The sequence below is a fragment of the Hemicordylus capensis genome, chromosome 2 (genome assembly GCF_027244095.1).
Source record: "Hemicordylus capensis ecotype Gifberg chromosome 2, rHemCap1.1.pri, whole genome shotgun sequence".
In the NCBI taxonomy this organism is placed as follows: Eukaryota; Metazoa; Chordata; class Lepidosauria; order Squamata; family Cordylidae; genus Hemicordylus; species Hemicordylus capensis.
The window spans coordinates 162,203,432-162,228,020 of record NC_069658.1 but is presented as its reverse complement, the minus strand read 5'-3'; the positions used below and the strand labels follow the sequence as shown (position 1 = coordinate 162,228,020).

The 24,589-nt window shown below is 43.2% G+C and overlaps 1 protein-coding gene across 9 annotated transcripts; it reads left to right on the top strand.

Annotated features, from left to right (window-relative positions):
- The first annotated feature begins 958 nt into the window (after positions 1-958).
- Positions 959-24,525, top strand: ZNF697 (zinc finger protein 697). 9 transcript variants are annotated; one of them, XR_008315219.1, is made up of 6 exons: positions 959-1,097; positions 3,147-3,214; positions 5,981-6,068; positions 13,517-13,616; positions 23,854-23,926; positions 24,316-24,525. XR_008315219.1 is itself a non-coding variant. In XM_053290939.1 (6 exons), the coding sequence occupies exon 6, from the start codon at positions 20,800-20,802 to the stop codon at positions 21,583-21,585; it is 786 nt and encodes a 261-aa protein (XP_053146914.1). In that variant the 5' UTR covers positions 959-1,097; positions 3,147-3,214; positions 5,981-6,068; positions 13,517-13,616; positions 14,203-14,317; positions 20,738-20,799; the 3' UTR covers positions 21,586-22,322. The 9 variants fall into 9 exon arrangements, 7 of the variants coding, with proteins under 7 accessions (XP_053146914.1, XP_053146910.1, XP_053146908.1 ...); XM_053290939.1 differs by lacking the exons at positions 23,854-23,926; positions 24,316-24,525 and adding exons at positions 14,203-14,317; positions 20,738-22,322; XM_053290935.1 differs by lacking the exons at positions 23,854-23,926; positions 24,316-24,525 and adding exons at positions 8,338-8,436; positions 20,738-22,322.
- The last annotated feature ends 64 nt before the right edge of the window (positions 24,526-24,589 follow it).

The following is a 24,589-nucleotide window of genomic DNA, read 5'->3' as shown; positions in this document are numbered from 1 at the left end:
TTTCTATCTACCCAGGTCCACTTGGAACAGTAATTCACACAAAATGTGCCTCTGCTATATACTTGTACAACACAATGGATTGGTTTGCATGAGTACTGGCTGCAACTTGTGAGCAAGACAAGGTTGTGCAGAGAGCACGTCTGCCCTGACATCAATGCAGGATGACCCCACATACAGTGAGGGCATCTTTTATCTTGTTTACGTTTTGGAGCATGTGTAGAGGGGAGACTCAAATGAATGCCCCCCTCACACACTTAAAGCACATTGGGATGGCCTGCAGTGATGCTGGGGCTATAGTTCAGTTCAACAAACCCAGGTCAATCCCTTGACACACTTATGTTTAGGGGTCATTTTCTTGGTTACTGCATGCCCTGGCATTGGGTGGAGGGGTATTTTATTTGCTTAGAGAAGTAGCACTGCTAGGGAGGCATCTTAACGTTTTCAAGACTTACACCTTCAACTTGGATCTGAAATCTGATTTGTGGGGAAGGCTTGCCAGGCTCTCCTGCTTCGTTTCTCTCATGCAAGCCACAAGTGCACGCCTGAGTTTGAGAGTCTATTTTGCTTTCTGTACAGAATTCGAATAACCTCAGCATTAGTCCGAACTAGGCAAGTGTTATTCCAGAAAGGGAACTTCACAGGAACAGTCAATGGTATACATGAAGACAGCCGAGGCTGAACCGCAACACGTCCTGGGCCCTAGGCTGCACCACACAAGTCGCATATTATCCAGCACTTTCCCCTGACGCTACCGCAACGCCAGTGAGAGAGAGAGAGAGAGAGAGACCGCTTGTATTAAAATTAACAAAAAATATTTTGCGGAGAGCTGCTGGAAGTTGGCGAGCGGTGGGAGGAGGGAGGCTGAGCCAGCCGCCCTGCAGGAGAATAGCTCCTACCTCGGGTGACTGACCTCGAAGTCGGGGGGCGAGGCGAGGGAGGGAGGGAGGAATACGGCGGGTGGGGGGCGGGACGCGGAGAGGCGAGGGACGGCGCGGCCGCCGCCGCGGAGAAGGAGACGAGTCCGCCCGGCGGAGGGGGCCGCCTTTGTCTCTTCCCGAGGCCTGCGGTGGCGGGGCGGAGCCGAGGAGGAGAAAGAGGTAGGAGGGCAGCCCGGATTGCTCGCCCGCCCGCCTGCTCCCCGGGCCAGAGCGGAGGCCAGCGGGAGCCACCCCTGGACCAGCGCGGGCGCGATGGGGAGCCGAGAAGCTCCGCCTCGGGCCCTGGACACGGCGCTGCCCGACTGTCCTGGGGAGCTGAACCCAGAGAGTCCCGCAGCTTGCTCGGGCCCCGGCGGTGGCTGTGGAGGGCTGGAGGAGATGGACGGAGCCAGCGGCCGACTGTTCCTCCGGTCATGTGGGGGTGCTGCCGCCCGACTAGGATTAGGGGGGAGGGGGTCCCCTTCGCCGGGCCTCCTTTCCTCCCATTGAGCTGTAGACAGAAAACGGCTCGGAGTGGCGGCGGCGGCGGTCTGTCTTTCCCGTGGCGGGGCTGCCTCGCTGCATCCAAAGGCTGCGTCCAAGAAAGGCTCTTCGTTCCTCGGGGCCGGGAGTCACAATAACGTTTGCAAATGGGCACCTTCGCGCGGCTCCCCTGGAGAAAACCTTCCCGCCTCACTCCCGCCCGCCCAGTCCCAGCCAGGGATTGACTTGAAGTTCCAGCCAGGATTTTTAAGTCTTCTCTTCAGGAGGAGGAGGAGGAGGAGGAGGAGTGGTGTCGGCTTGAGGGGGCAGAACCAAGGGGGCCGCAGGGCAGGATTTGCTGCTTGGTTGCCGAGTGCTTTGCCGTGCTTCCCACCTGACCACATCATCACCCGTTTCCATCAGGCTGTTCCTCCTCGGGGGCTAGACGCTCCTTGACTCGTCAAAGAGCTCTTCTGGGTCCCAGCCTGGGCACCAGTAGGTGCTACCCTGATCAGCCGCCTACGTCTCAGGAGGAGCCTCTGCAGTGGCGGCACCAGAAAAGCAGAATGCGGGGTGGGGGACACAGAAAGGGCAAAGTGCACTGAGGAGTGGGCAAACTGTGTCCCACTTATTAGATTTCTAAAACAGAACTGGGTGGGCAAACTTCTTATTTAGGGATTGCTACCTCCCCCTCCCCGCCATTCCGAATTCCATGCAGCAATTTGGGGTCACTCATGTTGGCCAGAAGCTGCCCAGCTCTGGATAGTCTCAGATTACTCATCTTTTGTCCAATGAGTTGAAACATTTTAGCCCACCCAAAAGTACTGCTTTGTGGACTTCTTGTACATGGGCACTTCCTCCTCTAGGGGATACAGGGGAGAGGGATGATGATCTTGATGCTGAATTTTCTGAAATATTTGCAGCAGTGCATTGCATCCATGTGTTTATGCATTCAGCTGAGGTGTCGTCCCCGCCGTCCAGCAGATTAAATGAGAACAATTTCCAGACAAATAGGTGCACGGGATCTCTCTCTCTCTCGATCTCTCTCACTCACACACATACACATTTAAAGAGCTGCAATAGTGAAAGTGGAGGAGCAGAATAATGATCAGGAGAAGAAATTTCAGTGCCAATTAATTATGCAAAAACTTATACAGTTCTTCAAATGAGATTTTGCATTACAAAACCAGGAAGTTGGAGTACAAAGTCATAAATAGTAACACATATGGCATATCATTCTCCCAAAAATATCAACAGAGGATCACTAGAAAATAATAACAAAAATGCTTCTTATATATAGAATCACCCAATTAGTTCAATCATCTTTAACATTTTTCAGCTGCCCACAGCTATGTTAAGAAGTGAGGGTTTTGTTTTGTTTTCTCCCATTTGTCCAGTTCGTTACTGTGGATGAAGTGAGGATTCTCATCTGTTTTTCTGATTAGGAGTGGTGGAGCAGGAATTATACTAGATTCGTTAGGTTGGGAGTACAAGGATATAATTTTGGCTGTGTGATACTGAGTGTGAATAAAAGACCTTTATCCATGTGCTCTAGAGTTATAGGGATTTTTCAAAATGAGTTACAGTACCCCAGTTAATTATACACTGGCATTATAATTGGAAAACTGTAAGCCTGCATTGTGGAAGTGGGGGGAAATCTAGCTTTTAATTTGATAGAATGAAAAAAGTGGGCATCATCTGTGTATTTAATATGTTGAAGTTCACAGTTTTCTTACCATTCAACAGATGTAAATTTGAGCTGCATGCATTTGGGATACCTGAAGGAATGAACCACGTGGCCTGTAAGCAGAGATGTGAGTTTTCTGGAAAATTTATATTGAAAAAAATTCCCATGCAAATCCCCCCTCATTTGCATAAAAGCTGAATTATTTTTTCTAAAAAAATATAACTGTACAAATTTTTCTGGTGCCCTAAATAGATTGTGATCTGATTTGGCATGTTGTTTGAACTATTTACAACACTACTACTACTACTACTACTACAATATCGAAGGGTATTTATATACTGCTTTTCAACCAAAGTTCTTAAAACGGTTTACAAAGAAAAATACATACATAAGATGGTCCCCTGTCCCCAAAGGGCTCACAATCTAAAAAGGAAAAATAAGATAGATGCCAGCAACAGCCACTGAAGGGATGCTGTACTGGAGCTGTGCTGTGCTGGGTCTGGATAGATCTCCCCCTGCTAAATAGAAGAGAATCACCACTTTAAAAGATGTCTCTTTGCTCAGTTAGCACGGGTCTTAATTTATACAGTAAAACAAACAAACAAAAATCTATCACCATATTTATTTCCCCTCATTGTGTGTCTAAAGTTTTTCAAGTAGCCAAATAGAAATGTTAGAAATGGAACAATTTCCATGGAAAAACCAAGTATGGGGAAAATTTCCACCCAACATATCTGCCTGTTAGGGCTATGAACCACAGCAGCTAAATTCATACAATCTTTTCCCATCACAGAGTAATTTTTGCATCTACCTTGTGGAGGATATCCACATGAAACCTGAATGTGTTCCACACATTCCTTAAGGTTTGTTAAGGGCAAACCTTAACAATTGTGTCTGCCAGATGTGTGTGGAGTCCATGATCTGAACCATTTAGAAGATGTTTGTTGCTATTTCACAACAGTATGACTGAAACATTTGGCTTGCCTACACTGAAATTTGGAACTGCTTCTCATGTTGTATTTGAAGAATCAGAAGTGACTTGTTCTTTTGTCACTCATGTGAAATTCTTTTTCACACATCTCTAAGAGAGTTTATCTTAGTTTTCATAGAAGTTCACACATAATATTTGATTAGGCATAGGTACAACTCTTGAAATTGGGTATTTGACCTTTCAAGTGAAGTGTGATGGACAGTCAGGCAAAGGTGTTGCTTTGTGAGATATGGTGACAAAGCAATAAAATAATATTGAAGACAACCATCTTCAAATATCTGACAGGTAGTCACACAGAAGATGGAGTGAACTTGTTCTGTTGCTCCTGGGATTAGTATGAGAACCAAGTTGAAATTACAAGGAAGCATATTTACGCTAAACATTAGCGTACATTAGGAGGAATTTCCTAATGATAAGAGTTGTTCAACAGTGGAACAGTCTGTCTTGTGCCGTAGTGGGCTCTCCTTTGCTGGAGATTTTCAAACTGGTTGGGTAGCCATCATCAGGGATGTTGTAGACGATTCCTATTCTGAGCAGGGAGTTGGTCTTCAGGGCTCCTCCAACTTAGCATTTCTGTGTTTTTGCTGGAAGAGAAGATTACTGTCTAAGAAAATGAGGTTCACATATTGAGCCTTTTGCACTATCAGGCTAGTGCAGCTATTGTCTGGATTGTTAGTGATATTGTACTGTATTTACCAGAAGCCAAGACTAGTTTCCCCTCAAGTTCTTTGGTGTTAGAAATCAGGGGGTCATCTGGTTTCTTCTTCTTTTTAGGAAAATACAGGTATAATCTGTATTTAACCTCTGTTTTTAAGGGGGTTGTCTTAGATTCAGAGTTGCTTGTATTTCTCCCTGTTCTGCTACCTGCAGCATGCTGCTTGAACATGCATACAACCAAAATGGTATTTGGGTGGTGTTCAGAGAACCTGAACATCTGAAGCGGCCTATAGTGAGTCAAACAATTAGACCATAACATCTTATATGATCTCTAACTGGCAAGAGTTCAGCAGGACTAGGGAACGCCTAATTTACCTTTCAAGGTAATTGACCTTTCAAGGCAAAAAGGTACCTAATGGCGCAGTGGGGAAATGACTTCTCTAGCAAGCCAGAGGTTGCCGGTTCAAATCCCCGCTGGTATGTTTCCCAGACTACAGGAAAAACCTATATCAGGCAGCAGCAATATAGAAAGATTCTGAAATGCATCATCTCATACTGCGCGGTAGGAGGCAATGGTAAATCCCTCCTGTATTCTACCAAAGAACCACAGGGCTCTGTGGGCGCCTGGAGTCGATACTGACTCGACAGCACACTTTACCTTTTGTGGCAAAATACAAACTCAAGTAGAAATTTCAGCAACTGTGGTGGTGTTCAGGAGGCACATATATTAATGTGCCTCCCTTAATGTGACCAGGAATGTCAGTGGCAGCAGAGGTGCATGCTCCCTTCCAGCAACCTGTCCCCCCCATAGGTTGCTTCAGGGCCAGAGCTCAGCTGACTCTAGGATATGAACAACAGGAGCTTGGGGGTGGAATTTGGATGGAGGGCAGAGAGTGAAATGAGTCCCCTGCAGTTTCGTTTACCTTGGCCAGACTCCTCCTCACACCTTTGCTGGGCACTGGGAGGAAGTGTCCTCTAAGGGGCTCCTTCTCCCTTGTTACCCATTCTCTGTAAGGCACTTATAGTCCCCAACAAGAGGAGGCAAGGAGAGTGGTAGGACAAAGACAAATTGTAGCAGGAGTGGGGAGAGAGAGCAGGGAGGAAGAAGGAGCAAAGGTTGTGGGGGAGAGAGTCAGAAGATGAGAGAGAGAAAAGGGAAGGTGTTTCTTTCTGCCATTCATCCACTTGACCATACTTTTTTTGGAGACCATTGCTAGTAAATGATTGTTGTCCCTTTATATGCAGTGTGGCCTGATTTAAAAATCCTGAAATACGGAAGATGCACAGCAGAAAAACATCCTGACTAAAAGTCCTTATGGCCTGCAAGAACAAAGTAAGTGAATCTGTAATGTGACTATTAATTACATTTTTATCCTGCCCTTCCTCCAAGGAATACAGGGTGGCATCCTGTCATAAGAACACAAGAAGAGCCTTACTGGATCAGGCCCAAGGCCTATCTAGTTCAACATCCTGTTTCCCACAGTGTTTCTATCAGATGCCTTTGGAAAGCCCAGAGACGTAAGTTTTGGGCGGTATAAAAATATGTTAAATAAATAAATAAATCCCACAACCACAAGATGATGGCATGCCCCCCTCTTCTGCCATTCCTCCCCTGCCACTGGTATTTGAAGGCATCCTGTCTCTGAACCTGCATGTAGCCTATAAGCCTTCAAGACTAGTAGCCATTGATTGACTTGTCCTCCATGAATTAGCCTAACCTTTCCATTTTATCCTCACAAAAACCTAATGAGGTGGGTTATGCTGAGAGAACATGGCTGAGCTAAGGTCATGCAGTGAACCTTAAGGCTAAATGGGCTTTGAATGCAGAGGTGCCTTGTTGAAGTCCAACACTCACTTTTGACTGAGAGACTTACATTAGTTGAGGTGGAAGATCTGATGTTTTTACTTGAAAAGCTGCTCCAAGCATCTGCTCATTTTATTGGTGTTCCGGTGCTAGGGGAAGGGCGATTAACACTCCCCCTTGTTATTACTTCAATCTAAATCCCCAGTACCTCCACATCTGCTATTTGCCTAGGCTAGCTGGGGAAACCATACAAGTACTACTGCTGTGTTTTCCCTGGCAGGAGGAAAGAAATAAACCCCACACCCCGTGTTGTTCCCTTGATCAAGTTAGCAACCTTTTGGGGTTACTTTGAAGAATATACTGAGAGATCAGATCTTAGATCTTTCACTTAACATGTAATTAAATTACACATGTGACAAAATTTTTGGCAAGAGGGAGCTAGAGCACATCAGGTATGGGAGAGCCTATGGCTATGACGCATTGCAATTTGTCTTAAGCTGTGTACAAATGCACTTCTTTTGATCAGGGGGGCTGCTGGCTTTAAAAAAAAATAAGCGAAGAAACCATATTTAACTCTACATATGTATACAGTATACATTGCATATGCTCCAGGGCAAAGTCATTGGTGAGCTATAATTCAGATTTAAGGTGGAGAGATATGGGAACTAGAGGACAAGCGGAGTGGGGTTGGGGAAGACCAGTATGCATTATACTCTCTCATGATTTTGATCAATATCATGATTTGATGGGTTTGATTAGTCATTTTTGAACACGTAGGGGTCAGTAATGTAAGGGCTGCTGGTTCCCCTTACTAGCTGGAAGATTCAGCTTCCTTGCTCAGCCAACAGCCTAACATCTTTCACATATTATAAGGTCTGAGTGCTCACATTTCTCAGTTTCATTGTTATACATCATTTAGTGTGATATTCCAACTTGGGCTGATAACTATCGCACTTCAGCTATTGAATGCTAATGATGTGGGAGCAAGAAACACAAAACCGTTATTGGCTGTATTTGTAGATCAGAGTGAGGTGAAGAGTGAAATGGATCAGTTTACAACCTGCACAGAGAAGTTTTTGCCTTATACTTACTCATAGTAGTCATATAATAACAAATTGAGGAAGCCGATAAAAAATTATTTGGTTTCCTCTATATCAAAGAAACAAGGAAGAATCCTAGAAATGAAACTTCTCAATACTCACTTTCCCACTTACGTGGGAAAGCTGCAAACATATCCACAATATGGGGCTGGTTCTTGCACGGAATCTAATGTCAGTTCAACAAGAACCTGAGCTTCTCACTGTGCATGCTCTCCCGTAGCTTCGGGGAAGGACTATTTAGATGGGGAAATGGGATGAGAGGAAAGGGTTACACACACGACCGGGGTGGACTCAGCTTTTTGCTGCCCCTAGACAAAAAGACTTTTGCCGCTCTTTCCCCTTAAACAAAAACAGTTTGCCTTTTTGGGTAATAAGGGTGGGGGAGACTTTGTCCTCACCCCCTCCACCCTTGCTGCAGCCGCTGCTGCCTACAGAGAGGGGTGGCAGAATTTGAGGAGGGGCAAAATGTTCTGCTCCTCAAATTTTGCCACTGTAAGCAAATGCCTACTCTGCTTCTTCATTAATCCACCATTGCACACCACTGCTGCTACAATCCCAAGGGTTCAGAGTGGGAATCAACATTTAAGAAGCGTGCACATGTGCAGTGCACACACTAATGAAAGAAGGAACATTCTGCTGCCCTCCTGTGGCCATCTCTTCTGTGCTTGTTGCTTTGCATGTTTTTCTTTACTGTCTAGAAGAAGACTAAAACATTGCTGATTAGTTTGCTGTTAGCAAAACCTTAAGGAATGATAAATGCAGACACTGCAGGACTTGGAGTTTTTTGTTACTGCTTGGTAAGCTGGGCCCATCCAAACACTAGTTTATGCAAGCTATCATTTAGTATGTCTGTTATCAACAAATAATGACTGGATTGTACTGTCCAATACATACACAAAGCTCTCTTGGAAACTGGGACTTTGCAAAGAGATTTGCAGAAGCATTAGAACAAACGGAACCTAATGTGTACAAAAAATAGGGCAAAGATTTTGCCTCTGCATAAACAGTGTTGATATGTATAAAGGTGACAGTGACACTGGAATCCTGTGTTTTACAGCGCAATCCTGTGCATATCTCTTGTCTACTCAGAAGTAAGTTCCAGATAAGTGTGCTAAGGATTGCAGCTTTAAAACATATTGGAAAGTTTTTAAAAGATGGAAAAGAAAGAGGGATGGCAAATCCTCCTTTCAATCCTTTCAGTGAGAGACTACAGATGAAACTCGGAAAATTAGAATATCGTGCAAAAGTCCATTAATTTCACTAATGCAAATTAAAAGGTGAAACTGATATATGAGACAGACACATTACATGCAAAGCGAGATAAGTCAAGCCTTAATTTGTTATAATTGTGATGATCATGGCGTACAGCTCATGGAAAACCCCAAATCCACAATCCCAGAAAATTAGAATATTACATGGAACCAAGAAGACAAGGATTGTAGAATAGAACAATATCGGACCTCTGAAAAGTATACAGTGTACTGTGCTTGATTGGCCAGCAAACTCGCCTGACCTGACCCCATAGAGAATCTATGGGGCATTGCCAAGAGAAGGATGAGAGACATGAGACCAAACAATGCAGAAGAGCTGAAGGCCGCTAATGAAGCATCCTGGTCTTCCATAATACCTCATCAGTGCCACAGGCTGATAGCATCCATGCCACGCCGCATTGAGGCAGTAATTGCTGCAAAAGGGGCCCAAACCAAGTACTGAATACATATGCATGCTTATACTTTTCAGAGGTCCGATATTGTTCTATTCTACAATCCTTGTTTTCTTGGTTCCATGTAATATTCTAATTTTCTGGGATTGTGGATTTGGGGTTTTCATGAGCTGTACGCCATGATCATCACAATTATAACAAATTAAGGCTTGACTTATCTCGCTTTGCTTGTAATGCGTCTGTCTCATATATCAGTTTCACCTTTTAATTTGCATTACTGAAATTAATGGACTTTTGCACGATATTCTAATTTTCGAAGTTTCACCTGTATATTGGAGCTAAATCATTTTCTAATCTAGAAAACATGGTTCTTGCTAATCCTATGATTAAATAAAATGTTTTTCAAATGACCATATGGAAATGTTTTGAATTAGTGTTTATCTGTTGTTGGGTTTTTTTTTTTAAATAAAAATGGCAGCAATGAACAGTATAACTCTGAATCTGCTCTCTCTCTCTCTCTCTCTCTCTCTCTCTCTCTCTCTCTCTCTCTCTCTCTCTCAATTACACAATAACACCCTTTGGGTCAATATATAGCCCTGATCCACAAGCAGAGTGCAGACTAAAAGACTTCAGGTTATGGTGGGAAAAACTGACTCAGAGGAAGCAAATAAGGCAGAAAGATACAACAAAAAAAGAATCTTGAGTTAAAAATACAAGTTAATTGCTCATTACCGCATTCTTTATTCATAAACTTAGAAAAAACAGAAGCCAAATTTGTTGAATGACTCCATCACACCTCTCTAAAGAGTCCTTAATCTTGCCTCTCTGCTAATGCAAGAGTTTAAAGTTACCCAAGTTCCAGCTCCCATTATTGGAATCGTATTCTAATAATAACAACAATAATTTTTAGTATTGCTGCAATAGTCATCTTGCAATAGGGGCAGCCTTTCACAGCTAGTTTGCCCAATATAGGGTCACTTGGCAAAGTTCCCTAAGACTGCGATCTTAAATTTTACTGTGAATTTCACTCCCAAACTATTTTTATCTTGGGGATCATAACAGTGGGAAGCATAGTGTACAAACAAATTTCAGAGTTGTTGCCCTAACCTTAAATGATAGGTACTTGTTTTATTGGGGGGGGGGATGAAAATGGAGCTGGCAACATCAGAAGGTGGGTTTTAAGAAAAGAGAAATTGGAAATTTTAATATCAAATCTCCCATAAACAAACAAGCAGACACTAATAATATAATTCAATCATCCACAAACTTTCAGTTTAAGATGAGGGTTAAGAAGCTTTCAGTTTTCAGTTGTGCTCTAAAAAGCATGGGAATTGTAAGTTAGGGTGCCCATATAAACTGCACATAAACTGTGAAGACTTTGTACAGTTTCATTTGCTGCTTTAGAAATGGAGTTCCATGCACCCACACCTTTACATATGAGTAGACCTCACCCTTACGTGCAAGTGCAACCCATGCCATTACTTGTGTGTAGACCCACAATCTTGCATCCTTGGTTATGAGTATATCTCATCCTTACTCATGAAGACTGTCCACTTTTGGTCATGAGTAGACCATCCCTGCTGAACTAAGGCTCCATACTGTCTCCAGTGCTCTTTAACAGTGCTCTTCCACTCGGAGAGATCATCAGGAGGTTTGGTGCCGGGTGTTATCAATATGTTGATGACACCCAGACTTACTTTTCCATGTCAATCTCATCAGGAAATGGTATATCTTCCCTAAATGCCTGCTTGGATGTGGTAATGGGCTGGATGAGGGATAACAAACTGAAGCTGAATCCAAATAAGATGGAAGTACTGATGGTGTGGGGTCGGGACCCAAGAGATGGGTTAAATCTGCCTGTTCTGGTTGGGGTTACACTCCCCCTGAAAGATCAGATATGTAGCCTGGGAGTGCTCCTGGACCGTGGTTTGTCAGGTTGAGGCGGTGGCCAGGGGCGCTTTTGATCATCTTTGGCTGATTCGTCAGCTATGTCCATTTCTAGAGGTGAATGACCTTAAAACTGTGGTACATATGCTGGTAACTTCCAAACTTGACTACTGTAATGCGCTCTATGTGGGGCTGCCTTTGTACGTAGTCCGGAAACTACAATTGGTACAGAATGTGGCAGCCAGATTGGTATTTGGAACAACAAGAAGGGATCATATAACACCAGTTTTTAAAGAACTGCACTGGTTGCCGATATGTTTCCGGGTGAAATAGAAAGTGCTGGTTATTACCTATAAAGTCCTTAATGGCTTGGGACCAGGCTATTTAAGAGAGCACCTCCTCTGTCTTGCACCCGCCTGCCTCTTACGATCTTCTGGAGCGATCCGGTTGCGGTTGCCACCAGCTCATCTGGTGGTGACTCAGGACCAGGCTTTCTCTGTGGCTGCCCCAGGGCTTTGGAATACGCTCCCTGCTGAAATAAGAGCATCTCCTCTGTTTATTTTCAGGAAGACCTTCAAGACTTTCCTGTTTTCGCAAGCTTTTAATTAGAATTTTAATAATTTTAATAATTTGTTATATATTGTTTTTTATCATGTTTTATGTATTTTAACCTGTGATTTTAATGTTGGGATTTGTACACCGCCTAGAGATTTACATATCAGGTGGTATAAAAATATGATAAACAAACAGACAAATAAATAAATAAATAATCAAGCCACCCAACCATTTGAGCCATTTTTTAAAGCAAACTGTAATTGGAAAGTGTGGGAGGTGGAGGAGATTATTGTAATAGATTCCTAACAGTTTGTTGCCATAGAATCTAGTAGCAGATAGCATCCGTGCTCTGCTTAGCTATCTTTTAAAAACAAAACAAACAAACCTGTTTTTATTTTTAAAATAGACTTCACAGGCAAAGGGGAGGAGTTTGGAAGCAACGTGTTCAATATCTTGAGTCTTTTCCTAATTTTTGCATGAATCCAGAAGAACCACTGTGTGTGTGTGTGTGTGTGTGTGTGTGTGTGTGTGTGTGTGTGTGTAAAATAGATAAATGAGGTATGCTCTCTGAAGATATGATGCCTAAGGAAAATGTGAATTGCAACAGGAAAAATGAAGATTCAGCACATTTCTGAACTGATTTTTATAAACCTGATCTGGCATTCTCTTCCCCATCACCACCCAAGAACCTCATAGCAGACTATTTCCTTCCCTTTCCACAAATGAAGTCAGATTTCTCCCAGAAGTGGAGGAACAGATTAAAGTGGAGCAGGTGAAAGCACCTGTTTTACAGCTCAGCAGTCACATCTCTCTACTGGGAGAAGTCTTGTTCAATTTAGACATAAATTGACTTGATTCTCCCTATCCTGCCCTTGTTTCATTGACATAAAAGGAAATTAACAATTCCTATATGCACTAATTAACTCTTCTAAAGTAGTTAACTGCATCATAATTTGGAGACTCAGCTATTGCTCCCTCTTTTGTACTATATGATATGAGTGACTTTAATATACAATACTTCTGGGAAACCTGACACTGCCTCTCCAGACACTTACCCCATTACCAGCCTTCACTCTGGGCAGTTGCATCTCAGTGCTGCCAATTTCTTGTATCTCTGTCAGTCAGTCTTCAGTTCACAATTTTGGAAAATAGCCATTAAAGCTGCCTGTTAGCAACTAAGTTGTTGCCTGAAAAGTACACATTCTTGAGGAGGGCTTCTGTCAGAACTGCAGTTGCCAGCATCAGCAATATAGGAGAGGGTGTCATTTAAAGGAGACTAAACAGCAGCTTAGGGACACAGAGAGGATCCTTTGACTCTTGATTCTTTAGAAACAAAAGTTTTTTCATGTTGGCCTTATTGGCTGTCTGCTGCTTCCACGGTGTGTCTCAGGGCTAGCTCGATAACAAGAAGGAGCTGACCAGTACAGAAGAAAGAAGTAGCATTGGGACAGCTGAGCCAAGCAAGAGATCTCCTAGGCCATCCCTCAGAAGGCAGGTTCCTCCATTTATTTCAAACTGAATAGAGTGTGCAGCATGGCAGAGAAAATACAGTTTATGGATTTTTTGAACAAAGAGTAAAGTCAGGAGGTAATGCAGTACAGAAGGTGGATTTTGATCTGGTAGATGACTGCAGTTATATCTCATTCTAATATAGTTGCAGCAATGCTGGAATAGCAACATGGTTTGTGTGTGCAGTTTATTGTTGATTATTTTACTTAGAATAGGTTTCACAAATGGTTGTAGTATTGATCCCCTCTGCCTCCCATGAGCAGGATTCCTGAGCCTGACATCTCTGGATGGAACCAGAAGAGGAACTGTGTGCCTCTGTGCTCCAAGACTCGACTGAAGGAGAAGTCCCCTCTGACTTTATAGGTGAGAGAGAAATTTGACCCGTTCAAAAAGAGGATGATTTTATTTACAGACTTGTGGTTTTGCTTTATCTCTGGTGGGGCTAGAGCCACTGATTCTTGTAAAGCCTCTGCTGGTTTTCAAAACTAATGGCAAGTGTAAAGTCTTTTCTGTAAGAATTCCACTCCCACCCCCTTACGCATCCTTATCTTAGATTATTGCCTGTGTAGTTGTAGTTCCCTTTTGACACAGTCCTGACCTAGAGGTCTGCAAATGCCAGTCGCCCTGTTTCCCCCCCTCCCCAACACCTGCAGCCCACCCAGCAGGTGATTGGGCTTCCTTTCCCTCCTAAATCGGGAGGAAAGTATGGGGGAGGCTTCTGCACACCCAGTCCCTGGCTTGGACAGAGGGTCAGGTGGATGGCAGAGTGCAGGGAATTTGACCTGTCCCCTGAGCAATCTGCATGGTGCTCCTTGGTTGCAAAACACCTCAAGTCTAAAGCAGGTTCAAGTGGTTTATTTATCTGAGAAGTGCTGTATAACAGAGGGTGGTTCAGGTTTTCCATTTTCCAGTTTTCTGCAAATAAATGAATTTGTCTTCTCACACCAAGATACTGTGCTTCTAGAAACACTCTGCAATCCTGTATAAGCCAGCTCCTTTTAAATGGGTGCTACTTCAGGTAACACAGGGACATTTCACAAAGAAACCAGGAAATACTATATATGGTAAGGTAAAATTATGTCTAGTCCAGATGCAAGGTCAACTGTTTTGGTTATATGCCACTTTTTTGGGCAGCTACTCACAGCTCCAGTTCTGAGAAATCTCAGGAATACTACTGATGTTGGTGAAGATAATGTTTTTAGAGATTGAAATCTGGTATAGTAACTTTAAGTCTCTAAAAATATTACTTTCACCAACATCTGTAATTTGGTGGGCATTTTCCTAAGAAATGTGTTTTGGGGCTGCTTCTGAAGCCATTCTGATGACATGGAATGTTCATGAGCATTATAATTGCTCAGGATGAATTAGGGTTTAATTGATATATATTTCATTCCCTGTGAGGAAAATGAAATATTGGTTTTGCGGGGAAAATGTTACAGGACTTCGAGACAGGAGAAGCTGTGCATATAGGAAGAAAGTTGCAATCTAGAAAACTGGAAAGGGGGCTGAAGAGGTAGGGAATTGGAAGAAAGAGGACTTCAGAGGCAGGATGCCTGAAAGAAGTTTAGAGAGTAGGCACCAAGACAAGAAACAAGAATCTGAAGGAAGGAGACGTTCAGACTTGAAGGGAAGAAAGCAAATGGTGAATTAGGAAAAGGAGCAACCAATGAGAAAAGTATACTGGGGGAAACTCTCACACAGCCTCCAGACATGATGTTGTCTAGACAGGAGCCCTGGACAATGATGAGGATGAGAACTAAGAGTTAGGATGACTGAAGAAAATGAGATGGTGAGCTGCAAACTGTGGACTAGAGGGAGCAATGACAATAAGCCGAAGAAAGGTCATTCTTACCAGAAAGAGGGGTTAGGAAAATATATGCATGAGCCTTAGGGACAGAAGAGGCTGAAGGGGGGAAGGGAATGGGCAGACTGACATTTTAAGAGCTGAAATGGGAGGTGGAACTTCATTGATATTGAACTGAACCAAACTCTGTGAGTGTGCATGTGTGCATACATGCCTGTATTTGTGTGCGTGTGTTTTGCATCATCTATACACACTCCTATTGTCAGAGCGGCTGGGCTGTGGGCAGCAGTCACTAGGGGGTTCAAGTCCAAAGGCAGGCTGGGAGAGCCAGAGACTCACCGGGAATCAAGAGGGATAGATGAGGGCCAAAGCGGAGGAATCTCCATGCTGAGGGCCAAAGTGGAGGAATCACCAGTAGCCATTACCTCCATTTCCCCCCTCCCCACAACCTCAGCCCTCTCCTCTCCAGCCCATACACGATGAGGCTAAGGAAGGTAACTGGAGTGGAGATTGGAGTCGTAAGTACTGCCTGCATACACTCGAGTTGCACACAGCATCGAAATACCACAAGGTAATCGGCCGCACATAGAGCTCACTAGTTTCCTTTCCTCTCACAGATATGTACACACAGATATGTGCCCCCTTTCCAAGCCTTATGGATGTTCCTTCACTTCCATAGATGTGTGTGTGCACATACAGACTATACATTTCTCTTTTCCCATACACTTCCTTACACTTAATTGTTTTCCTCACATATACATCTTCGAAGCTCCATAGCAAGGCTGCTCACTTTGGTCTACTCACAAAACATTGTACAGATTATTGTACAATTGTCACCATTCTCGTGCCCCCACCCCCAGAACAATCTCCCCACCGCCAACTCACTTTTCTCCATTATGTGGCAAGCACCCACCTGAAATCTCAGCTTAGGGGAAAGCAGCTGGGGGGAGTGGAGTTGCAAAGAGGAAAAACAGAAATGGTAGATGGGTTGAACACTCCTCTGTTCCCCTACTTCTCTGCAGCAAGTTCCCCCTTCCCCTTTGCAGCAGTTTGGTGGAGATCCAAATTCTCAGATGCGGATCTCAGCTAAATGTCTGACATGGCCAATGTGGTTTATATCATCTAATACGGAGGCTGTTAAAGACGATCTAGCTGACATCATAAATGCCTGGGGGGGGGCAAGATGACTCCATGTTTGAAGGAGGCAATTGTGAGACCTTTACTTAAGAACCTGCCCTAGAGCTCTTGGTGATGGATAATTATAGGCTGGACTCCAACCTCCCTTGATTGGGCAAGGTGAGCAAGAGGGTGGTGGCTGATCAACTCTAGATAGTTTTGGAAGATACTGCTTATCCAGACCCATTTCAGACTGGCTTTAGAGCAGGCTATGGGATGGTCGGCCTGATGGATGATCTCTACCATGGAATCGACAGAAGGAGTGTGCCCGTTGGTTATTTTGGATCTTTCTGTAGCTTTCGATATCATCAACCATGGTACCCTCCTGGGTCATTTGGGAGATTTGGAAATAGGTGGTACTGCCTTGCCCTTGTTCCATTCCTATTTCTCAGGTAGATTCCAGATGGTGATACTCAGGGTCAATTGCTCTGTGGAATCAGAGCTATTGTATGGTGACCCTCAGGGCTCCAGTCTATCTCCACTGCTCTTTAACATTTATATGAAACTGCTGGGTGAGATCATCAGGAGATTTTATAACAGGGTGTTATCAATATGCTGATGACACAAATATATTTCTCCATGACAACATCATCAGGAAATGGCATAGCCCCGCTTAATGCCTGCCTACAGGCTGTAATGGGCTGGATGAGGGATAAATAGAAGCTGAATTCGAACAAGATGGAGATACTCATGGTAAGGGATCATAATTCGAGGAATATGATAGAACTTCCTGTTCTGGATGGGGTTTCACTCCCCACAAAGGAACAGGTATGTAACTTCTGGACCCAGGCCTCACCCTGGTTTCTCAGGTTGAGGCTAAGACCAGGAGCACTTTCTATTGACTTCAGTTAATGCGACAGCTGTGTCTGTTCCTTGTAGATAATGGTCTCAAAACTGTGGTGCACTCTGTGGTAAGCTCTGACTACTTCAATGTGCGGTACATGGGGCTGCCTTTGTATGTAGTTCAGAAACTTCATATAATTCAAAATGTGGCAGCCAGATTGGTCTCCAGGGTTTCTCAGAAAGACCATATTATTTTAAAACAATTGCAGTGGCTGCCGATTGGCTTCTGGGCAAAATTCAAGATGTTGGTAAATATCTTCAAAGCCCTAATTGGTTTAGAACTGGACTACCTGGAGAGCACCTCCTTCAGCATGATCCCCACCACAAATAAAGGTCATTGAGAGAGATGAGATCCATCTCTTTTATCTGGCAGCAATCCGGGATCAGACCTTCTCTGTAGTTGCTCCTGGGCTGTGGAGTGCGTTCCTTATAGGTATTTGAGGATTAACCTCATTACTAACCTTTAAAAGAGCCCTAAAGACACATTTCTTTTAGCCTGGCTTTTAGTGGCACTTAAATGGTTTTGAATTGTTTTAATTTTAATTGTTTTTAATGGCTTATTTACCTTGTTTTTATTAATGTGAACTGCCTAGAGCCTCTGGGTTAGACAATATAGAAAGTAAGTTGATTGATTGATTGATTGATTGATTGATTGATTAAAATGTCTGGTTTGGCCCCTTGTCTCATTTTCTGCCCTCTGAATGCTCACTATCCATGAAGTCAATCTCCCCACAAGACTTGGGGTGGGAAAACTTTTAACACTTTCTTCCTCTAGAACAGGGGTGAGCAGGACCTTAGGTTTAAGTAATCTACTTTGGTTTTTATTAGAACCCAGGGGTCCAACAATCAACACCAGACTAAAAAACTAAAGGTGGCTTGGAGTGCAGCCAGACAGAAAAACTGTGGCTGGGATGGCTCCATATATGCATCGACAACTGAGTTATAGACCAGGGTTTCTAACATCACCCCCCCCCCCGCGCCCCCCGCAGCAAGAGAACAGAATATCACAAATCTGGTCAAAAGTAACCTAATACGCATAGAGGCTGTTCTCACACACACTCTAACACAGGTTAGGGAAGCCTGGCCTGGCCTGGGTGAGGCTGCCCGTGAGAACTGCTGGGATTGGGCCTGATTCCAGGGGGGCAGCGCCACCTAGCCCAGCTTTTAAACCCGGCTCTTAGCCGGGTTTAAGGGCTCAAGGGCTTCAAGATTGTGTGTTCAATGCCTGGTTCTGTGAAACGACCTCATATTTTACTTATCACAAAGGCTGAGTAATAAATGAGTAAGACCAGCCAGTGAATCCATGTTAGAGAATCCTTCTTCCCTCCTGATTTCCAATTCATGAGGAAAAGCAAAGCAAGATGTTTTAGCATTCTAGTATAAAGTCCCTTTTTGCCGCTTGGGAATACAGAGACTGAAAGATATACAACTTAACGCTTTAATCGGGAAAATGTGCAGAAGATTGCAGCCTGTGTATGACGACATTCCTAGCCAGCTGCTTCAGTAAGAAAACCAGACTATTAGCCTGAACCTATGCATCTTTACTCAGAAGTGGACTTCACTGATTCCACTAACTCCAAGTAACTGCATACAATTGCACTTGGGAAGGACAAATTTACTCCTGAACTGCAACTTAGGATAACTGGTATGTTTCTCTGTCAGCATTTGAACTGGTTTTTCCCCAGTGAAAAGGTAATGAAGAGGAATTTTTAGCTATTTGGTCAAATTTTAATGAATTTTGAAAACAAAAGATATATATCCTTAGAAGAAGGTGTTTTCTTTTCTTTACTTCCTTTTCTTTTTTCCTAGGTAGATTGTATTTTATGTTAAATTTATGCTTAAGGGATATTTTCTTCTTTTTCTTTTCTTTTTCAGTTGTACTCACATATGTAATTGCTATTCTTGATTATGTTATATGCACTGTTGTAATCTTATTGAAATAAAAAGGGTGGGTGTGTGAGCGGGCAAAGTTACAGAAATAAAACCATAACTCTTAGTGTGAAGTTCACTATCAACAACTATATACTGCTATCAGTACCATACATCACAGGAATATTATTAGGAGTGGGAGGCAAATCTTTATTCTTTTGCCTTTGGCCAGTTAAAAACATTCACACCTTTATCTCTTGTAGTTATCTGTGTTCATGTTTCCTTGGTATAACCAATTAACTTTGCCCCATGTGGTATGCCTAAGCTGTATTTTTTGAAGCTGAGGTTTTAAGCTACTGAAATGTTAGGCATTTGAGGACTGAATCCGACAAATATTTATATACCACTTTCAACCAAAGTCCCCAAGCGGTTTACACACAGAAATTAATTAATTAATTAATTAGATGGCTACCTGTCCCCAAAGGACTCACAGTCTAAAAAAAAGAAATGTAAGACAGCCACCAGCAACAGCCACTGGAGGGATGCTGTGCTGGGGTTGGATAGGGCCAGTTGCTCTCCCCCTGCTAAATAAAGAGAATCACCACTTTAAAAATGTGCCTCTTTGCTCAGCAGGGGTTAAATTGAAAGAAAATTTCATATGAGGCCCTGAATTATTGGTGTGGGGGGGGGAGCAGCTCGTCCTAATGAGCCAGGGGGGCATCAAACAAGGTGCAGGTGCCTCTGGTTCTTGGTAGCCCTGGTTGGTTGCACTTCTCTCTCCCATCCTGCTCTTCCCCAGCATTAACTAGAGCCACACTGCTTGCAGGCTGGCCATTTGCCAGGTAGAGCTGGTCAGTGACTAAGCAGCCCCCACAGCTTCACCTGATGAATGGCCAGCCTGCAGGCAGTGTGGCTCTTGTTAATGCAAAATGGGGGAGAGAGGCACAACCAAGGCTCTTGGGAAGCAGAGGCACCTGCACTCCATTCTGCCTCCTGTCCCTCTGCTCTTTAGGATGAACCACTACCGGGGGGGGGCACTGCCCCATTGCCAGTTGTAAGAGTCACTGCACCCCTGAGGCTGCAGTTGCTGAGTCCTGCAAACTGCTGAGTCCAGAGACTACCCGCTATAAGGGAAACAACCTCATTCGTAGATATAGATATGAATATGAGAGATACTGAAAGTGGTGCCACCATGCCCCCACTCAGCTACTCAGCTTTGGCTGAGGGAAAAGGATGGTGGATTACTGAAGTTCTACCCATCCCTGGAGGCAGTTTTAAATCTGGAAGACAGATTTCATGGGCTGAGTGTAAAGGGCTGAAACAAGTGTCCTTGAATTACTTTCTTTGGAGTAATTGAACACAGTTCAACTGGGTGAAGGAAACACCAACACCATTCAGTGAGTCTCAGTATGTCTTGAGCTGAAGTTGCTCTTCAACTGGGGAAAATTATGACGACTGAAATTGTCTCTCCGTATGCTCGAAAAGAAGCTGCACGCTTCCCTGTTCTGCAGGTAAGTCTCTCAGCTTACCAATTCAGCCACCTGTGCCCAGTTTGCAGCTGTAGCTACAGCTTTTTGATCCCTGATAAAGTGTTAAAGCTTAGTTGAGAGACAATTCCCTTAATCTTTTCTATCATTGCTCCTGCATATTAATTGTGTACTTGTGTGTACTTGAAATTTAAATAGTTTCAACACCAGGGGAACTATTGATAAGAAACAGAATCCACCTTTCAGACACATAATGTGATTCATAATATTTGTCTAAACATTTATATCTAGTGCTTCTCTTCTAGGAAACTATGAGATCCCAAGTGAGTACGAGGAGGTGGTTCCTCAAAGAGAGAGTCCAGAGATCATGCAGCCTGATGAGATTGTATCAGGGCAGGCTGAAGGAAACACTTCTCAGAGTCTCAGCGAGAGAGAAACCCTTGAGGATCAGCAAGTGCAAGGCAATCACCTTGATAAGCAGCAAAATGAACGCACTGATCCAGAAGGAGACACAGGGATCCTGCAAAACATCACCCTTACACCTGAGATGCCTTTGGGAGTGGGAACTTTTAGTTACAATGGATGTGGGGAGAGCATTCAACAGAATTCAAGCCTTAACGCCAAACCTGAAATTTCTCCAGTGGGAGAGAAGCCTCATAAATGTACTGAATGTAGCAAGAGATTTAATTGGCGCTCAGACCTTATTAAACATCAAAGAATTCACACAGGAGAGAAGCCCTACATATGTAGTGAATGTGGGGAAAATTTCACTGTGAGCTCTCACCTTTTCACACATAAGAGAATCCATACAGGAGAAAAGCCTTTCCTTTGTACTGAATGTGGGAAGTGCTTCAGTCGGAACTCGCACCTTGTTAATCACCAAAGAACCCACACGGGAGAGAAGCCTTTTGAATGTTGTGCATGTGGGAAAAGTTTTAGCGATTTCTCAACACTTACTCAGCATCAAAGAACCCACACAGGTGAAAAGCCCTATGTATGTGTCGAATGTGGGAAAGGCTTTATACAGAGTTCGCATCTCATAAGGCATCGGAAAACCCACATGGGAGAGAAACCCTATAAGTGTGCTGAGTGTGGAAAAGGCTTCCGATACAAGACCCACCTTGTACAACACCACAGACTTCACATAGGGTAGGAAGAGGTTCAGCACTACTTCCTTCACTTTAAATGCTGATGAATAATTAAATTATTATGGGACAGTGAAATAAAGGAAAGTTCCGAGTATTCTTCACTGATGGCACCCTTATTCTTTACATACCAAGCATGTTTGCAGGATGTACATTAGTGTTTCCTACAAATATTTAATATATGAATGACATACATTTATGTACACATGTCTGGGGATCCAAATCCAATTAATTCTCAGAAGCAGGTGTATGTGTTTACACACAGGTATGTTGCCCACACATACATGTTTGCAGGAAACGTGTGCATGGTAGAATGATGAAAAAACATTGGATGTTGCAGGTCAGATAATACGGAGGTGTGTAGTTTGTGAACAGAGGCAGGGTAGACATGCAGACTGGGTACTTGGATTCTATAAGTACAAAGGCTCATTGCCTGAAATACAGTGAGAGAGAAGCTTGCAAAAAAAAATTGTCACATGCTTGTTCAGACAGCAGAAATGATGCTGTGTTGTGTAGCTAATTTCAAATGCTGTTTTTAGGAACACCGCACTTTTTCCTCTGAAGTTGGAAAAGTTCCCCTTATCCTTTCACACAGTATCTTTGTTGATTGTACTATATTTTTAATGTATCGTAGATGCTATTTTAGGAACTCAGCCAAACCTGAAGGGGGAAATATATCAGTTTTGGGGAATGTTATTGTTATATTAACTGTCCTTCATTTGAATAAAAATCTCATTTAAAAAAATTGTCCTCCAGTTTTTAATCCCTGCAATTGGTTTTTTGGTTGAAATTCTGTATTTCTTTATCTGAAAAAATTGTAGGCACTGTCAGCAGACAAGAAGAATCTTGTATCCTAATATATTCTAGGTGAAGAGGCAAAGGGAGCAGGCCTGTGAGCTGGCACCACTTAGGGGCCAGCAGATACAAGTGGTAGAGCATTTCCTAGACCTTCCTTTTCATGTGATCCCTCCACATAGGAAAATAGTATATTGTGAAGAAGGATGGGCAGAACTCTTTTTGCCACACTGTTTAGAGGTTCAGGAAGATGTTGGGTTTTTTCCTCTTTTGGGGTGACAGAACATTCAGGCAAGTGACAGTGGTTTTCACAGAGCATAATGCCCCAGGATGCAGATAGAGCTGATACATTACTTGATGAAAATCTTCGCCACAATTATACAATTGGCACACATCAGTCCTCAAACTCATTTTTGAACAAAAAGCACATTGCAACATAAACCCCATATGTCCTATTGAAACATGTAAGTACACTTAGGAGTCTGATAGTCCAGAAGTAGCTTTATACCGAGCAAGGTGAAGACTGCTACGATGTAAACTATTCCATTTAAATTCTGGGGCTGGACAAACTGGCCAGTGACGGTAGTTATACTATCATTCAACTAATTTTAAAAAGCAAAACAACCCACCCCCCCGACACTATGGGAGTATGTTGGGCTTCTCCCCCTGCTCCCTCAAAAGGTTTTTGACACAATAGTCAATGGTGGCTCTCACTTCCCTTTAGCCCAGTCATTTTACAGTTGAAAAAATTCTCAAAGTTTTGAAAATGATACTTAAGACAGTGTTGTAAGTAACATACTAAAAATTCTGAACGTTTCAAGTTGAGCTCTGGCTGCCATATTGGGAAAATAGCAGCCAAAAATATTTTTTGGCATATGTCTTGCAAACCCTTACTCTGACAGGAAAATATTGGATATGACATTTGTAGAGCATCAGCATCTCTATAAAAATGTAGAATTCAGTGTAAAATTCAATCATTGAATGTAGAATTCAATGTAAAATTCAATGCATGTAGAATGAATAAATGAATGAATGTAGAATGAATTATTCAATGAATGTAGAATTTTACATTTGAGTGTAAAGTTCAATGAATGTAGAATTCAGTGTAAAATGCAATCAATGGTTTTGCAGGGCTTTCATAGCAACTCCGCCATCCCTAGTTTTTAGGTTCCAGGTTCAGAAAAAGACCTCCTAGTGGTCTCTGGTCACACGGGGGCTGCCGGGCAGCATACTTGCTGGAGAGATGCTGTTTCCACTGGGGCGCACCGAATGCCCCTGGGGACAGCAGCAGGGGCAGGAGGAACAGAAGAGACCTGGGTCCCCCCAGTGTATCTTCCAGCTGCCCAGTGCCCAGAAGAGCCACACTACACCTTTGGGAATCCTCAACTTTGTATCCAACTGGATCATCTTCAGTTCTTAGCTGCTTTGGATATGGTGTCACATTGACATGAAAACAACCATTTCCATCTCTATTTCTGCAGATGGCCACATGGAAGGTTTTCTTTCGCAAGGAAGAGGAGTTGGCTCATCATGACATCCAGGACACTGTCAAAGGTAATGCCTATTTCCAGGGAATTGGGGAGGTCAAAACTGTCTCCTTGAAATCCCAGAATGGGCCTGAGCAACAAAGGTCATCATTTGTCCAAGGAGCCCCAGTTTTGCTCTGACCTCTCTGTGGTAGGCCTACCGAGTGGGCATGTCTCAAACTCCCAACCCCTCTCACAGGGGTAAAAATGGTTCTTGCAGGCAAAGACCTTGCAGCAAAACTGTGAGGTCTGGAAGCCATGCTTGCCTTCCACTTTGGGAACCCCAAGGTAAAAAGTGACCCATTAGGCCCTCCTCCATTTGTTCAACATGTATAAGTCCCTCCTTACCTAATTCAATTAACATCAGAATATTACATCTCTTCTAATCTCTTCTCTTCTCTCCTCTCTTCTCTACAGATGGCCTTGTCTTCGAGGACTTCCATGAAAAGGAGGAGTTTGTCTGATCGCCCATTTGCTTCCTTTTCTTTTTAATGCTCCTAAAGCTAGGAGAATAGCTGCCTGGAAGTATTATATGTTTTTAAGAATCATACATATCATACATATTACATGACTGATTTTAACAATGACTTTGAAATAGTTCTGTATTGTATTTTGTATTTCCTTCACCCCTCCCCCCCTTTTTGATCTGTTATGATTTAATTTTTTGTTTATTTTATCTTAATAAGTACAG

Bases quoted from the DNA above. Each gene is read 5' to 3' on its own strand.
- ZNF697 (XM_053290933.1), top strand. From the start codon at position 13,541: ATGGAACCAGAAGAGGAACTGTGTGCCTCTGTGCTCCAAGACTCGACT. The intron at 13,617-20,737 runs GTGAGAGAGAAA...CTTCTCTTCTAG, and splicing joins AGTCCCCTCTGACTTTATAG to GAAACTATGAGATCCCAAGT.